A 20,054-nucleotide genomic window follows, 5' to 3' on the forward strand; every position below is an offset into this window, starting at 1 on the left:
GTTTAAAATTAGGTGGGTGTGGTGGTGGATGCCCATAGTCCCAGCTACTTGGGAGGCTGAGGTAGGAAGAAGAATGGAGCCCAGGAGTTTGAAGCTGCATAAAAATATACCATACCCAAGAATTTTCTCATAATTGCATTGCCTTGTTTCAGTGCTTCTGCCCTCTGCGCTGGGTCAAATACCAACCAGTCAATTACATCAATTTTTAAACGATCCTCCTATTTATTAAAGGGGAAAAAAAGAAAAAGGAACATCAGGGTTGTTTTTTTTTTAAAGATATTCTACAAATTAGTAGAATTAACTTATACCTGTACTTCCAGTAAACGTCATTTTCTCTCAAGTTATACAAAATTATGAAAGCATCTAACTTTCCTTAGTGTATTTTCATATTTAAGAGCTCTCTATCAAATTATAGAAAATACTGCTGGGCATGCTGGCTCACACCTGTAATCCCAGCACTTTGGGAGGCCCAAGCGAGTGGATCTCTTGAGCTCATGAGTTCGAGACCAGCCTGGACAACATGGCAAAACCCCTTCTCTACAAAGAATACAAAAAATTAGCCAGGCATGGTGGCACATGCCTGTAATCCCAGCTACTTGGGAGACTGAGGGAGGGTGGCTTGAGCCTAGAAGGTGAAGGTTGCAGTGAGCAGAGATAGCGCCACTGCACTCCAGCCTTGGTAACAGAGCTAGACCTTGTTGTCTCAAGAAAATAAAAATAAAAATAAATTATAGAAAAAACTTACTGGATTATTAATCTGGAATTATATATTGCATGCCTCACCAACTTAACCATGTGATTCCTTTAAATGCTACTCTAGGCCGGGCGCGGTGGCTCACGCTTGTAATCCCAGCACTTTGGGAGGCCGAGGCGGGGCGGATCACGAGGTCAGGAGATCGAGACCATCCTGGCTAACACGGTGAAACCCCGTCTCTACTAAAAATACAAAAAATTAGCCGGGCATGGTGGCGGGCGCCTGTAGTCCCAGCTACTCGGAGAGGCTGAGGCAGGAGAATGGCGTGAACCCGGATGGCAGAGCTTGCAGTGAGCCAAGATTGCGCCACTACACTGCAGCCTGGGTGACAGAGCGAGACTCCGTCTCAAAAAAAAAAAAAAAAAATGCTACTCTAAAATAGTTTTCTTAGATATAACTTTCTATTCCTTTCTGAAAATATGAGTAAGCAAGCTACATAAGTTAGTGATTAATCAAGTATTTAAAACAACCTGATGAGCAACAAGCCAAAGCTGAGATTTTTTCTATTAAAGAAGCTCCTTTAATATACTACTATAAGTAATCCTTTACATAAGACTTTACATTTAAAAGGTCTGGGCTGACAAAGAAACATTCTTTAAAAAGAAAAACTAATAGAACTTCTTTTACAAAGGCAGAAGTTCACCAAGGAATAACATAAAAGATTATTAGAAGTTATACAAATCTCTGCCCCCCCCCATCCCAAATTACCTCAGTAGTGCCAGTATCTAGGGCTGGGGCCAGGTCATGATGACTAAATTCACCATTATCTTTCTTTCGAATATTCTCAACTACAGTTTTTGTTATTGTTGCAACATCCAAATCTAAATAATTTTTTGAAGCGACAAAAAACAAAGATTAATCACTGATACTAATATTCTCTAAATAGTCATAATGATTCAGTAAATTTGGAACAGTAATTCCTTAAAAATAAAATATGTAAAATATGAAAGATATTTATATAAAAGAAAATGCCAGAATTAAAAGATATTTTACATATGAGTTACAGCATAAGTAACTTTAGTCCTAAAACAGAAATTCCCTGAAAATTTTATTCCTTTTTTCCCCTCAACAGAAGTAAGATTTAAAACTATAAGGACAAACGTTACTACAGCCAAAATGAATATTTGCCAAGAAAGGCCAAAAGACAAAGTTTTCAACCATTTTTACCTGCTTCTTTAGCCAACTCCAGGCAACGGTGGCGCTGTTCAAATTCCGTAACACTTTCCAAAAATAATGCATACTGGGCAACAGCTAGGTCTTGAGGCAAATGACAGGTATAAAATGCTATAAGATTTGTATGTTTCTCTCTTATTAAAAGCTAAAAAATAGAAAAAGATCAAAGTATGTCAATAATAAAATAAAAAGTATACTTCAAAATTTCAAATGTATTCAGGAGAGGTTCATACAGATGTGGATTTATGTTGCTAAACAGAATAATTTTATTTTATATTTATTTGTTTGAGACAGGGTCTCACTCTGTCACTCGGGCTGGGGTATAGTGGCATGATCATGGCTCACTGCAACCTGTCTCCTGGGCTCAGGTGATCCTCCCACCTCAACCTCCCGAGTAGGTGGGACTACAGGCACATGCCACTATGCCCTGCTAATTTTTTGTATTTTTTTAGTAGAGATGGGTTTTCACTATGCTGCCCAGGCTGGTCTCAAACTCCTGGGCTCAAGTGATCTGCCCACCTTGGCCTCCTGAAGTGCTGGGATTACAGGCATGGGCCCCTGTGTCCAGCCCAGAATAATTTTAAATTCCAAAAAGTGAGTACAGTTGGCTCTTAAACTGCACAGGTTTGAACCGTGGATTTTTTTCAATAAATATATTGGAAAATTGGCTGGGTATGGTGGCTTGCGCCTGTAATTCCAGTACTTTGGGAGGCTGAGGCAGAAGTATCACTTGAGACCAGGCCTGGTAGCTCTTGCCTGTAATCCCAGCACTTTGGGAGGCTGAGGCAGGCGGATCACCTAAGGCCAGGAGTTCAAGACCAGCCTGGCCAACAAGACGAAACCCCGTCTCTACTAAAAATACAAAAATTAGCCAGGCCATCAGAGAAATGCAAATCAAAACCACAGTGAGATACCATCTCACACCAGTTAGAATGGCCATCATTAAAAAATCAGGAAACAACAGGTGCTGGAGAGGATGTGGAGAAATAGGAACACTTTTACACTGTTGGTGGGACTGTAAACTAGTTCAACCATTGTGGAAGTCAGTGTGGCGATTCCTCAGGGATCTCGAACTAGAAATACCATTTGACCCAGCCATCCCATTACTGGGTATATACCCAAAGGACTATAAATCATGCTGCTATAAAGACACATGCACACGTATGTTTATTGCGGCACTATTCACAATAGCAAAGAGTTGGAACCAACCCAAATGTCCAACAACGATAGACTGGATTAAGAAAATGTGGCACATATACACCATGGAATACTATGCAGCCATAAAAAATGATGAGTTCATGTCCTTTGTAGGGACATGGATGAAACTGGAAAACATCATTCTCAGTAAACTATCGCAAGGACAAAAAACCAAACACCGCATGTTCTCACTCATAGGTGGGAATTGAACAATGAGAACTCATGGACACAGGAAGGGGATCATCACACTCCGGGGACTGTTATGGGGTGGGGGGAGGGGGGAGGGACAGGATTAGGAGATACACCTAATGCTAAATGACGAGTTAATGGGTGCAGGAAATCAACATGGCACATGGATACATATGTAACAAACCTGCACATTGTGCACATGTACCCTAAAACCCTAAAGTATAATAAAAAAAAAAAAAAAAAAAAAAAAATTAGCCAGGCATGGTGGCACATGCCTGTAATCTCAGCTACTCGGGAGGCTGAGGCAGGAGAATCACTTGAACCTGGGAGGCGGGGTGCAGTGAGCTGAGATCATTCCACTGCACTCCACATTCCAGCCTGGGCGACAGTGAGACTCTCTCTCAAAAAAAAAAAAAGTAGTATCACCTAAGGCCAGGAGTTTGAGATTAGCCTGGCCAACATAGCGAGACCCAGTCTCTATAAAAAAAATAAAAAATAAGTTTGCTGGCCATGGTGGCATGTGTCTATAATACCAGCTACTTGGGAGGTTGAGGGGAAAAGACTGTTTGAGCCCAGAAGTCTGAGGTTACAATGGGCTATGATCTAGCCAGTGAACTCTAGCCTGAGTGACAGAACAATATCCTATCTCTAAATAAATAAATATATTAATTTAAAAAAATATATATATATTAGAACATTTTTTGGAGATTTGTGACAATTTGAAAAGTATTCACGCTTGAACCCAAGAGGCGGAGGGTACAGTGAGCTGAGATTGTGCCACTGTACTCCAGCCTGGGCGAGAGAGTGAGACTCCATCTCAAAAAAAAAAAAAAAAGACTCACAAACAAATTAATAGCCTAGAAATACTGAGTAAATTAAGAAAAAGCTAGGTAGGCCAGTGGCTCACACCTGTAATCCCAGCACTTTGGAAGGCCGAGGCTGCTGGATCACCTGAGGTCAGGAATTTGAGACCAGCCTGGCCAACGTGGTGAAACCCTGTCTCTACTAAAAATACAAAATTAGCCAGGCATGGTGGTGCAAGCCTGTAATACCAGCTACTTGGGAGGCTGAGGCCAGAGAATCGCTTGACCCTGGTGAGGCAGAGATTCTGGTCTACTTTATCACTTACTACTATAAAATATACATGAATCTATTATAAAAAGTTAAAATTTATCAAAATGTACACACATTTACAGACCATACACTGTGGTCTAGAGAAATGTAAACAAGCATACAGATGCAGTATTAAATCATAACTGCATACAACTAACTGTAGTAGATACTATGCTACTGTAATAATTTTATAGCCACTTCCTGCCACTACTGGGGTGAGCTCAAGTGCTGTGAGTATCCATTTAAAATGCCGTGTGACGCTAATCATCTCTGAAGAGCCGTTGGTCTCTTCAGTTGCATACTGCAATAAAAAGTAATCTTTCCCAGGTCTCGTGTTTTTTTAGTGCAATACTATAAACCCTTAATAACACCATAGGAGCCATACAAAGTGCCAGTAGTGATACTGGAAGTTCTCCCAAGAAGCAGAGAAAAGTCATGAGATTACAAGAAAAAGGTGAATTGCTTGGTATACTGTAGATTGAGGTCTGTAACTGTGGTTGTCCATTTCAAACAGACAATTCATCTTGTAAACAGACAACATAAACTTACAGTTTTAACAGGTACAGTATAGTACTATAAATGTAGTTTCTCTTCCTTATGATTTTTATTATTCTTTCAACTTTTAAAAGTTATTTATTAATTTTTAAACTTAAAAAAAAAAAAGACAGGTCCAGGCCGGGTGTGGTGGTTCACGCCTGTAATCCCAGCACTTTGGAAGACCGAGGTGGGTGGATCATGAGGTCAGGTGTTCAAGATCAGCCTGGCCAACATAGTGAAAACCCATCTCTACTAAAAATACAAACAATTAGCCAGGCATGGTGGTGGACACCTTTAATCCCAGCTACTTGGGAGGCTGAGGCAGGAGAACCGCTTGAACCTGGGAGGTGGAGGCTGCAGTGAGCCAAGATGGTGCCACTGCACTCCAGCCTGGGTGACAGTGCAAGACTCTCTCTCAAAAAAAAAAAAGACAGGTTTTCGCTGTTTCCCAGGCTAGTCTTGAACTCCTGGGCTCAAGCGATCCACCCACCTCTGCTTCCCAAAGTGCTGGGATTACAGGTGCAAGCCACCATACCCAGCCTGATTTTTTTTTTTTTTTTTTTTTTTGAGATGGTCTCACTCTGTCACCCAGCTGGAGGGCAGTGGCGAGATCATAGCTCACTGCAACCTCCAACTCCTGGGCTCACTCAATCTTCCTGCCTCAGCCTCCCGAGTAGCTGGGTTTACAGATATGAACCACTGTGCCCGGCTAATTTAAAAAAATTTTTTGTAGTAGAGAGAGGGGTCTCCTTATGTTGCCCAGGCTGATCTCAAACTTCTGGACTCAAGCAGTCCTCTCACCTCTGCCTCCCAAAGTGTTGGGATTACAGGTATAAGCCACCTCGCCGAGCCCCTTATGATTTTCTTAGCAATGTTTTCTTTTCTCTAACTTACATTATCGTAAGAATACAGTACAGTTGAGCTTTGAACAACATGGGATTGAACTGTGCAGGTCCACTTCTGCACAAATTTTTTTCAACTCAACTTAGAAAATACAGTATTATCTGGATGTGAAATCTGCAAATATGGAAGGCTGATTTTTCGTATATGCAGGTTCTGCAGGGCCAACTGTGGGACATGAGTATACACAGATTTTGTTATATGTGGGGGTCCTGGAGCCAATCCGCCAAGTATACTGAGGGATGACTGTATATAATGATGTAATATACAAAATGTGTTAACTGTGTGTTTATGTTATTGGTATGATTTCTGGCCAGCAGTAGGGATCAGTAGTTAGGTTTTTGGGGAGTCAAAAGTTATAGTGAATTTTTGATTGTGCGGGGCGGTGGGGGTTGTTTTCCTAATCCCTGCATTATTCAAAGGTCAACTGTGCTGATAATTAAAATATCTCTTATGGATTCTGATGCTTTCTTACCATTGAGAATTAAAATAGCATCATTCTGAGTTTTGTTTTCATTAAAATAGTAAAAAACAATCAGGTTGTAGGTTCTCAAAGTTTACCTGTATGTATGTCTTTAAAACTTCAATAGAAACTTCTTCCTTCATAGGAAAAAAAAGACATAATTATAAATACACTGCTTATATGAAAGTAATAAAATTTTTAATACAAATTCCATTATTAAATAATTTAATAATTGCAATGTTTACCACTGAGCAGTAACTATACACCAAGCTAAGTGCTTACCAAAGTTCATCTACTGCCTGATTTAACCTTACCATAACTCTTTTTGGGTAGTTACTATTATTGTTCACATTTTACAGAGGATGAAATTAAGACCAAGGGAAGTTTTATTTACCCAGAGTTACACAGATAGAAGCTGTTGAATAAGGGTATATACTCAGGACTCTTACTCCAAAGCCCAAGATTTCAACTACTGTATCATTCACTTTCTACATGTACTCTGACCAAAATGTTATCTTCTTTTTTAGAAAAAAAGCAACAAAACAACAACCAACGAAGTTTTAAAATCTCACATAGCACTCACTTTGTTTAGTTAGCTTAGCTGGTTGATTTAAAGCTGGGTACAGACAAGGATAAAGTTATGAATTTATTAAAAACCAGTTAACCAACAGCATTCTGTGGCCACAGACTAGAACCCTAAAGGGGCACTCTCAGTGAGTTATCATTGAGTGACTATACAAGACTATATGGAAGACTTTTGAATCCTTATCACCATTTCTAGAAAACAATAACAAAACAAGTAGTGTTTTCTTGACAATAGGTTTATAGCATCAACATTACAGAGAAGAAATTGTTCATTTTTATATACCTTGGTCTGTAGTCCCAGGGTACGGAAAAACAAAATAAGGTGAGTCATAAAGCGAAGGAGGTGTCCAGGTAGATTGTTTCTGCTTTTGGAAAGCCATTTGCTAAACTCATCCATCAAACCTTCAAGCCATCAAAGCGAAGATTCAACAATAGGAATAAAATCAAAAGAAAAAAATAAACATTACCAAGAACATTTACTTCACTCCTATAGTGCTTTCAAGTCACTGTTTCATAATTAATAGCAATGATATAACTCTACACACTCTTTGAAACAGTTTGGGTTCAATCCAAACTTTATTTTATAAAAACCAAATGAAAGGTCACCTCTGACATAAAGTAATAAACAGTTGCATTCAAATAGATTAATATTTATCAAGATTAAAAGACATGGTAAGTCATATGCATTGTTTGGATAACTTTAAAAAATCACTATAAGGCAATGAAGAACTCATAAAGAGTAAAATAAAACTGGCTGGGTGCAGTCGCTCATGCCTGCAATCCCATGTCTATAACATATAGCACTTTGGGAGGCCAAGGAGGGAAGATCACCGGACATCAGGAGTTGGAGACCAGCCTGGCCACCATAGCGAAACCCCCGTCTCTACTAAAAATAAAAAAATTAGCCAGGTGTAGCAGTGTGCACCTGTAATCCCAGCTACTCAGGAAGCTGAGACTGGAGGATCTTGTGAACCCAGGAGACGGAGGTTGCAGTGAGCTAAGATTGCGACACTGCACTCCAGTCTGGGCGACAGGGTGAGACTTTGTCTCAAAAAAAATAAAACAAAACAAAAAAAAAAAAAATGTAAAATAAAACCATATCTTACCATCGATGTCTCCCAGGATAAGAAACTTTTGAACTATATGATAATGTTCTTGATTCTCTTCCAGAACTCTCTGAAAAAAAAGTTTTTAATTTTCCATAAATCTTCTAGTGGTCATTCTGTAGTATATATTCATTGTTAAACTAAAAATGTTAAACTTTTGAAGGAACATATAGAAAGAAAAAGCTGGAAATGAAGGGCCTTAGAAAGATCAAAACAAAATAAAACATGGAAAGGATACTGCCTTTGGAATATACTCACAGGTTACAAATCCAGAACTGAAAAGCATCTTTGAAAGTAGAGACCTATGTTATAACAATTTAATCTCTCAATGGTATTAAACTTTTATTCTCATATTTTATTCCTATTTACCTTGGCACTACACATGGTGGACCAGAAAGGAAGAACTCATGTGACCTAAGCAAAATAAACTATTAAGATTTCTTTCAACATAAGCAGCAGTACATGAAAGCATTCTTTGAGTATTCTCTTCTGTACATGGCACCAAGGGTGAAAAAAAACAAAATAGTGATCAGGTACAGAGTAGAGAAAACCTTTTCTAACTTATTTGCAACTTGATTTTTTGAAGAATATAATTCATTTTTTGTTGTCAAACATTTTAAATTTTATTTAGTTGGCTGTCTAAATTTTCTTTCAGCATTTATTCATTTTTACATTCAAACCTTTGCTCTATCTGGAATTTATTTTAGTTACATAGCATGAAGTAGGATCTAGCTTTGTTTTCTTCTGGACGGAAAGCCAATTATGCCAGCACCATTTATTTAAATAAACCATCCCTTTCCCACTGAAATGAAAGGTCACCTCTGACATCTGTTAAGTTCTCATATATACTTGGATCTAGTTTGGACTTTGTGTTCCACTCATCTATTTATTTTCATGTCAGTTCTATACTGTTTTGTTGTATCTTCATATTAAGTGTTATTATTGAGTAAGGCAAGTACCCTCTAACTACTTTTTTTGCTTTTTTTGAGTGTGGTTTTCTTTGTTTGTTTGTTTCTGAGAAAGAGTCTCACTTTGTTGCCCAGGCTGGAGTACAGTGGTGCAATCACGGCTCACTGCAGCCTCCACCTCCCTGGGCTCAGGTGATCCTCCCACCTCAGCCTCCTGAGAAGCTGGGACTACAGGAGCATGCCACCACACCCGGCTAATTTTAAAAAATTTTTTTTTTTTTTTTTTTTTTGAGACGGAGTCTCGCTCTGTCGCCCAGGCTGGAGTGCAGTGGCGCGATCTCGGCTCACTGCAAGCTCTGCCTCCCGGGTTCACGCCATTCTCCTGCCTCAGCCTCTCCAAGTAGCTGGGACTACAGGCGCCCGCCACCACGCCCAGCTAATTTTTTGTATTTTTAGTAGAGACGGGGTTTCACCGTGGTCTCGATCTCCTGACCTCGTGATCCGCCCGCCTCGGCCTCCCAAAGTGCTGGGATTACAAGCGTGAGCCACCGCGCCCGGCCTTTTAAAATTTTTTTGTAGAGATGGGGTTTTGCCATGTTGTCCATGCTGGTCTCGAACTCCTGAGCTCAAGTGATCCTACTGCTTCAGCCTCCAAAACTGCTGGGACTAGAGGTGTGCGCCACCAAACCCAGCCGATTGTTCTTTTTCAAAATGCTCTTGCCATTCTCAATTATTCTTTTACTTGACAAAATTTTCTGTCCAGAAGTAATATCCCAAAGCATTAGGTTTTTATGCTAATTTTGGAATGAGTGACATTTATATTAAATGCCCTCATCGAGGAACATGATATATCTATTTATTTATGTCTTATTTTATGTCCTTCAGTAAGATTCTATAGTTTTTTAAATGAAGGGCTTGAAACCCTGGATTAATTTTTTATTCCTAGATCTCTTTAGTTTTGGTCACTCATTTAAATGGAACTTTTGGGGAGGGGGTACTAAATCCTTTTCTAAATAGTTATAACAAGTACAGAAAGACTTGACTTTAAAAAAAAACTTTGTCTTGTATCTGGCTACTTAAACAAATTCTCTTATTAATTCTAGTAACTTACTGAGCTTTAAGTTTCTAGACTAATATTTTTATCATATGTAAATGTTCTTCCCTTTCTAGTATTTATATCTGTTCCTTAATTTTCTTGTTTTATTTCATTAGCTAGAATATCCAAAATAATAGACTGGTAATAAACACTTGACAGAAAAAGCATTAATTTCCTTACTATATCAAGTGCTCCTATATAATAATAAGAAAAATATAAAACCCCACAGAAAAATAGCTGAAAGATAGAACAAAAAATTCGCAAATGGTCAATAAACATAAGGAAACATGCTCAGCCTTACGAATAGACAAGAAAATGTGAGTAGAATAGCAAGTTCCTATTTCCCACCTACTCTGATGGATTGGCAAAACATAAAAAGTGTGACAGTTGAGGCTGGTGAGAATGTATAATTCAATAAATTACTTGTGGAAGTATGAATTAACTGCCACAACCAAGTAATAAATTATTTTTCCATTTCCATTTTTTTTTTTTTTTGAGACGGAGTTTCGCTCTTGTTGCTCAGGCTAGAGTGCAACGTTGCGATCTTGGCTCACTGCAACCTCTACCTCCTGGGTTCAAGCGATTCTCCTGCCTCAGCCTCCCAAGTAGCTGGGATTACAGGCATGCAGTATCCATTTCAAAATGTTTCTTTACCTACCTACCAACCTATTTAATTTTTCTTTTTTCTTTGAGACAGGGCCTTGCCCTGTTGCCCAGGCTGGGGTGCAATAGTGCAATGACAAGTCACTGAAGCCACGACCTCCTGGGCTCCAGTGCAGTAGTACAATCACAGCTCACTGAAGCCACAATCCTCCCACTTCAGCCTCTGAAAGAGCTGGGACTACAAGTGGGTGCACCACCATACCCAGCTAATTTTTTTTTTTTAGAGACGAAGTTTTGCTATGCTGCCCAAACTGGTCTAAACTCCTGGCCTCAAGTGATCCTCCCATCTTGGCCTCCCAAGTGCTGGGATTACAGATGTGAGCTACCATACCTGGCCTTTTTATTTATTTTTATTGTTATACAACCTGATGTCTTCAGAGAATTCATTCAGAAACACTGTATGTATGTATATACAATGTATAAAGCATATACTTATTTATACTCCTTAACCTGGTAACCCTGCTTTCAGGAAACTTATCCCAAAGAAACAGAAGGACTAGTAGCTAAGTACACACACATGTAACTTCATTACAGCACTAGAAATAACCTAAACATTACCCAAAGGGGAATGATTAAAATAAATCATACATTATTCTAAAGAACATTATGTATTTATTAAAAAGAATAAGGTTAAGTGAAAATGAATAAACTAACTTGGAGATTATCATTAAATGAAAAAATCAAGCTGTAGAGTAATATATGTAGTACAATGTGAAAAACACAAAAATCAAAATTCTAAATTGGAATATCTACGTTATTCACACATATTTGTAAGATCATGGAGAGAAATATAGAAGGATACATATCAGTATGTTTTATCATCTCAGGGGAATAACCATAAAGGGGCAGAAATTACTATAAAGGTTTTATTTATATATTCTTAAATTATTTTATTGTTACAAGTACATACAACATTACTACAGTTGTTTAAGCATTTTTAAAAGAATATAACTTTTAGAAAATATTAGATTTTAAGATCTAGGAAAATAAAGTCTTAATTTTCCATAATGTGTTTTAAATTTTAAAAAAGGAATAAATGTAGCTTACGTGCATATACTTAGATGAAATTAATCCGAAACAAAAAACTAAAAATGATGTATCATTTATGTAATTAAGTTTCTTCCTTTCAAAGAATGATTCTTATTTTAATAGGTGAGAAAAAGAAGGGAGAAAGTTCCACCTTTTTCCTTTCAGCTACAGTGCACAACAGAATGACATTGTTTCCTATTCCAGATATCTAACATATTCCTATTAACATTTACCTTTTTATCAGTAGCTTGAAGTTCCTCAAAAACCTTTTCTAAGGTCCAGCTTCAAAAGAAACAACGGGAAAAGAATGTTAATAATATGAAAAAGGGCTGTAAAATGAAACATCAAAGAGCATGCTACAAATCACCATGACTCAAAGCAATCCAACAAACTCACTTTGCTTCCAGATATTCTCTAGGGAGTTCTTCAGTTTCATCCAGAGTTGCTACTGATGTCTGGATCTCCTGTTCTACCAGACTGTCCACCATCACCCGGAAGTAGGCCCAAACTGTGTCTTCCCAGGTGTCACAGACAGGAAGCAGCTTTTTCCCCATTACAAAACAGAAACATATAGACATATTCAACAGAAAAGAAATGAAAAGCAATTACATCCAATGACACAGACTATAAAATCACTTTATAATGATATAAAACACGGCAGATTTTAAAAAATTATGCCAAATAACCTTTCCCCCGCCAACTACATCTTTTTTTTTTTTTTTTTTTTTTTTTTTTGAGACGGAGTCTTGCCCTGTCACCCAGGCTGGAGTGCAGTGGTGCAATCTCGGCTCACTGCAAGCTCCGCCTCCCGGGTTCACGCCATTCTCCTGCCTCAGCCTCTCCGAGTAGCTGGGACTACAGGCACCCGCCACCACGCCCGGCTAATTTTTTTTTTTTTTTTTTGTATTTTTAGTAGAGACGGGGTTTCACCGTGGTCTCGATCTCCTGACCTCATGATCCGCCCGCCTCGGCCTCCCAAAGTGCTGGGATTACAAGCGTGAGCCACCGCGCCCGGCCAACATCTTCTAAGATGTTTGAACTGTTCAGATTTTTTCATACTGTTAACAACAACATCAGTTTTCCAGGCTGATATAACATTTCAACTGATTAATATAGTATCCCTAAAGATAGCTATAATATGTAGGGAGTAGTGGGTTGTGAGAAAACATGCATATGTAAGACAACCCAAGGACTCACTGTGCCTTTCTGGCACATTTCTGCATACAGCTATGAGTATTTTAAGTCATCGATAAATGTGTGTTGGAGTTAAATTTACAATTCTTAGTTAAACACTGAAATCTGATTTCATTCATTAAAATACCATGCATGTTATGGGATACATCAAATTAAGCAGAACAAGTCACTATCTGATACATGATTATCTCTATCATTGCTACACTTAAGTATGTATATACTTAAGTATATATACTTAAGTTTATATTTGTTATATACAATTGTGAGAATATTTTATGTATTCAATTTTACTCCACAGAAAAAATTTAAACATTAAAACAGATTGCATACCTGCTTAAGATTCCCACTTAAAGCTGCATAAATTGCTCTCTCGTATCTATTAAAAAGCTCCTAAAACACAATGAATATAAACAAATTTGAAATATTGTTTTTCTTAGTATGTCAATTTTCCTCATAATGTGGAGTCTTGCAATCTCTTCTAGACTGAACCTATTCACTTGATAGCTTTTAAACTTCAGTGAAAGATCTAGTGGGGGTAATAACAAGGAAGAACTTCAGTGTGATGAAATAATAAATGCTGAAATCTAGATGAAAAAGTAAAACATTTAAATGTCAAATATCGGGTGAAAGCAGATCCAACTCTAGTGGATGCTTTGAATATTTAAAATCAAATTTTATTCCAGATATAATCTATATAGTTATTTACTCCTAGAATGTTTCTCAATACCTGACATTCTCTGATACTGACCTGATACCCTCTGACACTGACCTATGTACGACATCAAAACAAGGCATGCATTAGTTTGCATCGAATTCCTACATAGAACTAATTCCCCATTTTACTTTTGGGATCCTGTTAATGGTATTTCCAGTTTTCTTATCATCCAAACAAGAGACTTCAGAGACTCTTACTGCATAACTGAGTCCACCTCTGCCTTCTGTTTCTAATCACTGGTCCTGACCAGTGTCTCTCCCTTCCTTTCCATTACCATCAATACTATCCTAGGAAAGACCCTTATGACTTAGTGTCCAAATAATTCTGACAGGCTCCTAATGACTTTCTCAGGCTTTTGTCCATCTAATTTTAAGTATATTTTTCTACTGCCATGCTGATCTTCTTAAAAACACTTCTGCCATGTGCCCTAAAGCTTCTACCACCCTGACAGCCAATTCCACAAGCAAACTTCAGGCCTTTTTCAAGGTAAAGTGTCATATTTATTGTAGTATTTATGTATTTTTTAAACTGTTTGACAGACCTAAAACTGTGCTACCATTTTTATTAACTTTTTATCATTTTATGTATCACTAATGAAGTTTTTGAGTATTTTTCTCTTAACTCCATTTTCCTGTAAGTCCTGTGGGGTTTTTGCACAATGTTGCACATTGTGGTGACTTTGAATACCTATGTCGTGTTACAACAGAACTGTATTTCCTTTATGAGCATTCTACTCCAACCTAGTAGACCCACCTTACTTTGAGTTTCCCAATCTATGTATCCTACCTAGAATTCCTTCCTCTTGTTTTTCATTCTCAACAACGCAAATCCTACTAAGTTTTAAAAGTTCAATTCAATTCTTTCCTCAGGGAAGCCAGCTTTAAGCTTTAGTCCAGTACTTTTTCTCTAAATTCATTTGGTACCTCCTTTACATTTCTGTCTTATATCAGTGTTTAATTCTTAGTACATAGTGTTTTAATAATTCTGATAAGTAGTTAAGCCTATTCCTCAATTTAATTAGAAATTCTCTGAAAACCAGTTTTACACTACTTTCAATGTTTCATAGCCCCTGAATAGGCTTTCAATTAATTGGGGTTAAAAACAGCATCACTGAATATTTTATTTATCTTACATCTTCTGCCATTCTCCAGCAACTTATTTTCCAAATGCGTCTATATGGATTCCCTTCAACAGGTTCTAATTCTGTTCCTATAAAACAGTAAAAGAAAATTTTTGGTTTAAAATGAAACCTTATTACAATCCTTTCTAAAAAGAGAAGCTATAGTTCACAAAGATTGGCATTTAGAGCGAAATGCCTTTGTCCTCAACTGTCAGAATAAAATCTACTAAAATACCTCCATTAACATTAGGGTCATGGTACAGCTTCCAGCCCTCAAGTGTTGCAGCTCTCCATGCTTGACCACAGCGTTTACAGAGTCGTTGTGCCTTAGGAAACAAGAAAGAGCAGTCAGTCCAATAACCAGGATGCTTTATAGTAAAGTATAACCAATATATGACAAGCTTAGATAACTTACGGAACAAATGTTACAAGGGATGGATGCAGGCAGTTAATAATGGAATTCTGGCCGGGTACGGTGGCTCACGCCTGTAATCCCAACACTTTGGGAGGCCAAGGTGAGTGCATCACCTGAGGTCAGGAGTTCCAGATCAGCCTGGCCAACATGGTGAAACCCCATCTCTACTAAAAACAGAGAAACTAGCTAGGGGCAGTGGTGGGCACCTGTAATCCCAGCTACTCGGGAGGCTGAGGCAGGAGCATCGCTTGAACCCAGGAGGCACAGGTTGCAGTGAGCGGAAATTGCACCACTGCACTCCAGCCTGGGTGACAGAGTGAGACCCTGTCTCAAAAAATAAATAAATAAATAAATAATGGTATTCTATTTTTAAAACATATACATGTCTTTCTGTGGCCTCTGCGTTTATTTTTCTTTCATTTTAAAATTTTTTTTCTAGAGACAGAGTCTCATTATATTGCCCAGGCTGGTCTTGAACTTCCGGACTGAAGGGTTCCCCCTGCCTCAGCTTCCCAACGTGTTGGGATTACAGGTGTGAGCCACCATACCTGGCCCTGTTTTTATTTCTAAAAAATCCCTTTTCTGTTTGACTTTAGGCTTAACAACAGGTTCCCATGGCACCCACTGGCATTTAATTCTGCTAGAAACAAATGGGGTTAAAGAGGTTGATGATCTCTGATTTATGAAAAACTATTACAAAAACAGTCTCTAATGACAAGGCTGTTACTGCTCATTTACTCCACTGATGATACTGCATGTTCAACTTGACCAATAAGTCAGTAAGTCAATGTGTTTATATATCAGTAAGGTAAATACATGTTTTTGTTCCATCATCCCTTTAGGGAATCACCTTTTCCCCATTCTTAGCTCCTATGTTTTAGATAGGCCTGATCCCATTCCAGAAATCTAAGGTTAGGGATGTGAGCTAACAAGATTCACCACCAGGACTCTTGCTGGAGATACTGGGAAAGAAAATATACTCCTTTTACTGAGATTGCTAGCTGGCAAGAGGATGTAAGCTGGGAGCTTCTCGTATCCATCTCTGACACAACATGGGGAGTAGCTTTCTGGGAATGAAGGCACAGAGAGGAGGGTAGAGCTATGGGTCTTGGAAACAGACAGTATCCTAGTGATATCTTTGGAGTTCCTGGATCCTGCTGAAAGCCAGATATACCTTCTATACTTCTCACTTCCATGAGCCAATCAATTCTCCTCTTGTAAGCATAAAGTAACTTAGGTTGGGTTTCTATCACTTGAACCCAGAAAGCCTGATTGATACAACTAGTTAAAGAATATCATACCCCTAACATCATTCTGAACTTACAGCCTTTAAAATCTATGAGAGCTATGTAGGAATTAACATGGAAAACTGTTTTGATATGGTATCTTAAAAAGGCAGGATAAAAACTCAATATAGAATATTGAAAACATTATGCTAAGTGAAATAAGATAGTCACAAAAGCACATTGTATGATTCCACCTATACAACATAGAGACTGTAAGTAGATTAGAGGTTACAGGGGCTGAGGGAAGAACAGAATGAGGCGTTACTGCATATAATGGTTACAGTTTGTATTTGGGTTGATGAAAAAGTTTTAGAAACAGACAGTGGTGATGGGTTCCCAATACTGTTAATGTAATGAATGCCATGAACCGCACACTTAAATGATTAAAATGGCACATTTTTTATATAATATAATAATATATATTATACAATTCACAAAATGAATAATGTAATATACCAAAACCACTGAATGATGTCACTTGAAATGGGTGAATTATATGGTATGTAAATTTTATTTCAAATTACTATTAAAAAAGAGGGAAAAAACTTGAATGTATAGTATGACTGCAACTATCTTAAAAAGGAAGATAAAAGAAAAAGGGCTATAAGTAAATACAAAACGCTCACTATCTGTGGTTTTATAAAGCTAGTGAGACCTTGAGAATTTCTATTTTTTGAGCCTTCAATAATATGATTGCATTTTTGTTTTTTAAAATAAATCCCATGGCCGGGTGCGGTGGCTCACACCTGTAATCCTAGCACTTTGGGAGGCTGAGGTAGGTGGATTGCCTGAGCTCAGGAGTTTGAGACCAGCCTGGACAACAAGGTGAAACCCTGTCTTTACTAAAATGCAAAAAATTAGCTGGGTGTGGAGGCGTGTGCCTGTAGTCCAAGCTACTTGGGAGGCTGAGGCAGGAGAATTGCTTGAACCCAGGAGGTGGAGGTTGCAGTGAGCCGAGATCGCGCCACTGCACTCCAGCCTGGGTGACAGAGCGAGACTCTGTCTCTACAGAAAATAAATAATAAAATAAATTCCTCGTTTACCATAGTAATTTCTAGTATCTTGCACATTATCTAGCAGAGTGGCTGGGACTTATATATTTTCTGAATAAACAAATATTGGTATCAACTTCTTTTTTAATTTAAAATATTTTAATAATAGAGACAGGGTCTTGCTATGGTGCCCAAGCTGGTCTCAAACTCTTGGTATCAAGTGATCCTCCTGCCTTGGTCTCCCAAAAATGCTGAAATTACAGGCATGAGTCACTGTGCCTGGCCAACTTCTTCTCTTAATAAAAAAATAAGAATGATGCTTAATAAACTAAGATTTATTACTGTAAGAAATTATTACTGTAAAAAATTACATAAGAAATTAATATATGCTTATGGTTGATAACATAGAAGAGAACAACACTTTGAACTGACATAGAATCTGTCTAAAGACCATTGCAAAAAGTACTGTAAACCAAGTACAACATAATACTGAAGCCAAACTCCTATACATTACACTGTCTCACCTAAAGAGCCATCTGGTAAACTGTCCAATTAGATATTTATCATTCTACATATAAGATATTAACTATCACCCACATTTTTAAAAGGTAAGGTTAAAAGGAAGAAGTTTGAGGGCCACTGTAGCCTTCAAGTGCCTAAATAGTATCACCTAGAATTAGGGTTAGGTTTATTCTAAACTCTGAAAAATCAGAATTAGAAATAATGAAGATTAGGTCAGGTGCAGTGGCTCATGCCTGCAATCCCAGCACTTTGGGAGGCCAACGCAGGAAGATCACCTGAGCCTAGGTGTTCATGATCAGCCTGGATAACATAGTAAGACTCCGTCTGTATAAAAAATAAAAAAGTTAGTTGGGCATAGTGGCATGTACCTGTAGTCCCAGTTACTCAGGAGGCTGAGGCAGGGCTTGAGCCCGGGAGGTAAGGACTGCAGTGGGCCGTGATTATATCACTGCATTCCAGCCTAGGCGACAGTGAGATCCCATCTCAAAAAAAAAAAAAGAAAGAAAGAAAAAGAAAAAAAAATGAATGGAGATTGGGTCAGGCGCAGTGTCTCATGCCTGTAATCCCAACAGTTTTTAAGGCCAAGGCGGGAGGATCACTTTAGGCCAGAAGTTCGAGATTAGGCTGGGCAACATGGCAAGACACTGTCTCAAAAAAAACAAAAACAAAAACAAAAATCCCAAACGGAACAAAAAAATAAATAATGGGGATATATCTAGAGTATGCAGTGCGATATGGGGAAGAAAAGTATGACTTGTTATAAATAATTTTCTATTAATTAGAGTTCTACAAACTAGATCTCAAGTTACATGTGCCTTATCACGGGAAATGTTCGAACAGGAAGTTAGATCTAGCAATACCATGAATGGAATTACTGCATTAAGAAGGCATACTAGGCAGCCACAAAAATCTCTTCCAACTCAAAGAGTCTATGACATGACTGACCTCTTCTGTCATTCCAGCACGGATTAGAGTGAAGAGATATTTGAGTAATCTAACTTCATCTTCTCTATCCAGATCATCAAGGGGCATTTTCTGTCTTATGGGAGCATCAGGGTCCTGTAAGAAGAAAAAAAAAGTCATCATCAACCATAAATCCTTTGTACTTACATGCATTTTACACATCATCAAGAGATGATAAACCTATCCTGAGTTTATATACAAATAAATTCATTTTTTCTTTTTTCTTTTCCGAGACGGAGTCTTGTTCTGTCACCCAGACTGGAGTGCAGTGGCACCATCTCAGCACACCACAACCTCCACCTCCTCTGTTCAAGCAATTCTCCTGCCTCGGCCTCCGGAGCAGCTGGGATTATAGGTGCACACCACCACGCCCAGCTATTTTTTGTATTTTTAGTAGAGACGGGGTTTCACCATGTTGGCCAGGTTGGTCTCGAACTCCTGACCTCATGATCCACCCACCTCGGCCACCCAAAGTGCTGGGATTACAGGCCTGAACCACTGCGCCTGGCTGAAATAAATTGTTTCAATTTAATTAAGTAAAAAAGGGAATGAAGCTGTCACAAGATTACAAGTGTTCCAAATAGCTACACAGTTGTCTGCTTCCCTACTTAAAACATACTCAGTTGGCCCACAAAGGTCATGCCTCAGTCAGGCAAGGCAGAAATACTACTAGCCTATCCCAGCCCAGGTAACACTAGAAGATGACTTGAGTTTCACTCTGTCATAGCAGCTACATGGTCAAGTCTAAACAGAATTAGACCTAGATGGAAGAACACAAGGCAAAAACCTTCTGTTCTGTGACTACAAAGTGTTTACCTGGTACTTTTTGAGAACATATGGGAAGAGGGACTATTAAGACCTATTTTGGGATTAATGCCATATAAAACACACCAATGCCTGATAAAAAAAATTTGAACAGATTTCTAATAAATAAGTACAAATCTCCCAAAACAGTTATTTCTACCTACCTTTTTTCATGTGCTTCTAAGCATTTAGGATAACATATTGTTCTCACTTTAGCAGCAAACATCACACATGATCTACATGATGGATTTCCAATGGAAAACAATTTTAATGTGACTTAAGAAATAAGTAATTCTTACTCCACATGTTACTTAGTGTATGGTAATATGA

General features: G+C 38.2%; 1 protein-coding gene across 4 annotated transcripts in view; it reads right to left on the minus strand.

The window, feature by feature from the left end:
- NUP107 (nucleoporin 107) overlaps positions 1 to 20,054 on the minus strand; it is a 58,372-nt gene that overhangs the window by 9,758 nt on the left and 28,560 nt on the right. For all 4 annotated transcript variants that reach the window (XM_030820018.1, XM_030820016.1, XM_030820020.1 and 1 more), the window contains exons 12-23: positions 18,903 to 19,016; positions 14,978 to 15,068; positions 14,755 to 14,831; positions 13,238 to 13,297; positions 12,110 to 12,255; positions 11,947 to 11,995; positions 8,018 to 8,087; positions 7,195 to 7,313; positions 6,425 to 6,463; positions 1,922 to 2,072; positions 1,463 to 1,575; positions 116 to 218 (exon numbers count right to left, since the gene is read on the minus strand). In XM_030820018.1, coding sequence (XP_030675878.1) covers positions 116 to 218; positions 1,463 to 1,575; positions 1,922 to 2,072; positions 6,425 to 6,463; positions 7,195 to 7,313; positions 8,018 to 8,087; positions 11,947 to 11,995; positions 12,110 to 12,255; positions 13,238 to 13,297; positions 14,755 to 14,831; positions 14,978 to 15,068; positions 18,903 to 19,016 — 1,132 coding nt within the window. The remainder of the gene's footprint in view (positions 1 to 115; positions 219 to 1,462; positions 1,576 to 1,921; positions 2,073 to 6,424; positions 6,464 to 7,194; positions 7,314 to 8,017; positions 8,088 to 11,946; positions 11,996 to 12,109; positions 12,256 to 13,237; positions 13,298 to 14,754; positions 14,832 to 14,977; positions 15,069 to 18,902; positions 19,017 to 20,054) is intronic.

The sequence above is a fragment of the Nomascus leucogenys genome, chromosome 10 (genome assembly GCF_006542625.1).
Source record: "Nomascus leucogenys isolate Asia chromosome 10, Asia_NLE_v1, whole genome shotgun sequence".
Lineage (NCBI taxonomy): Eukaryota > Metazoa > Chordata > Mammalia > Primates > Hylobatidae > Nomascus > Nomascus leucogenys.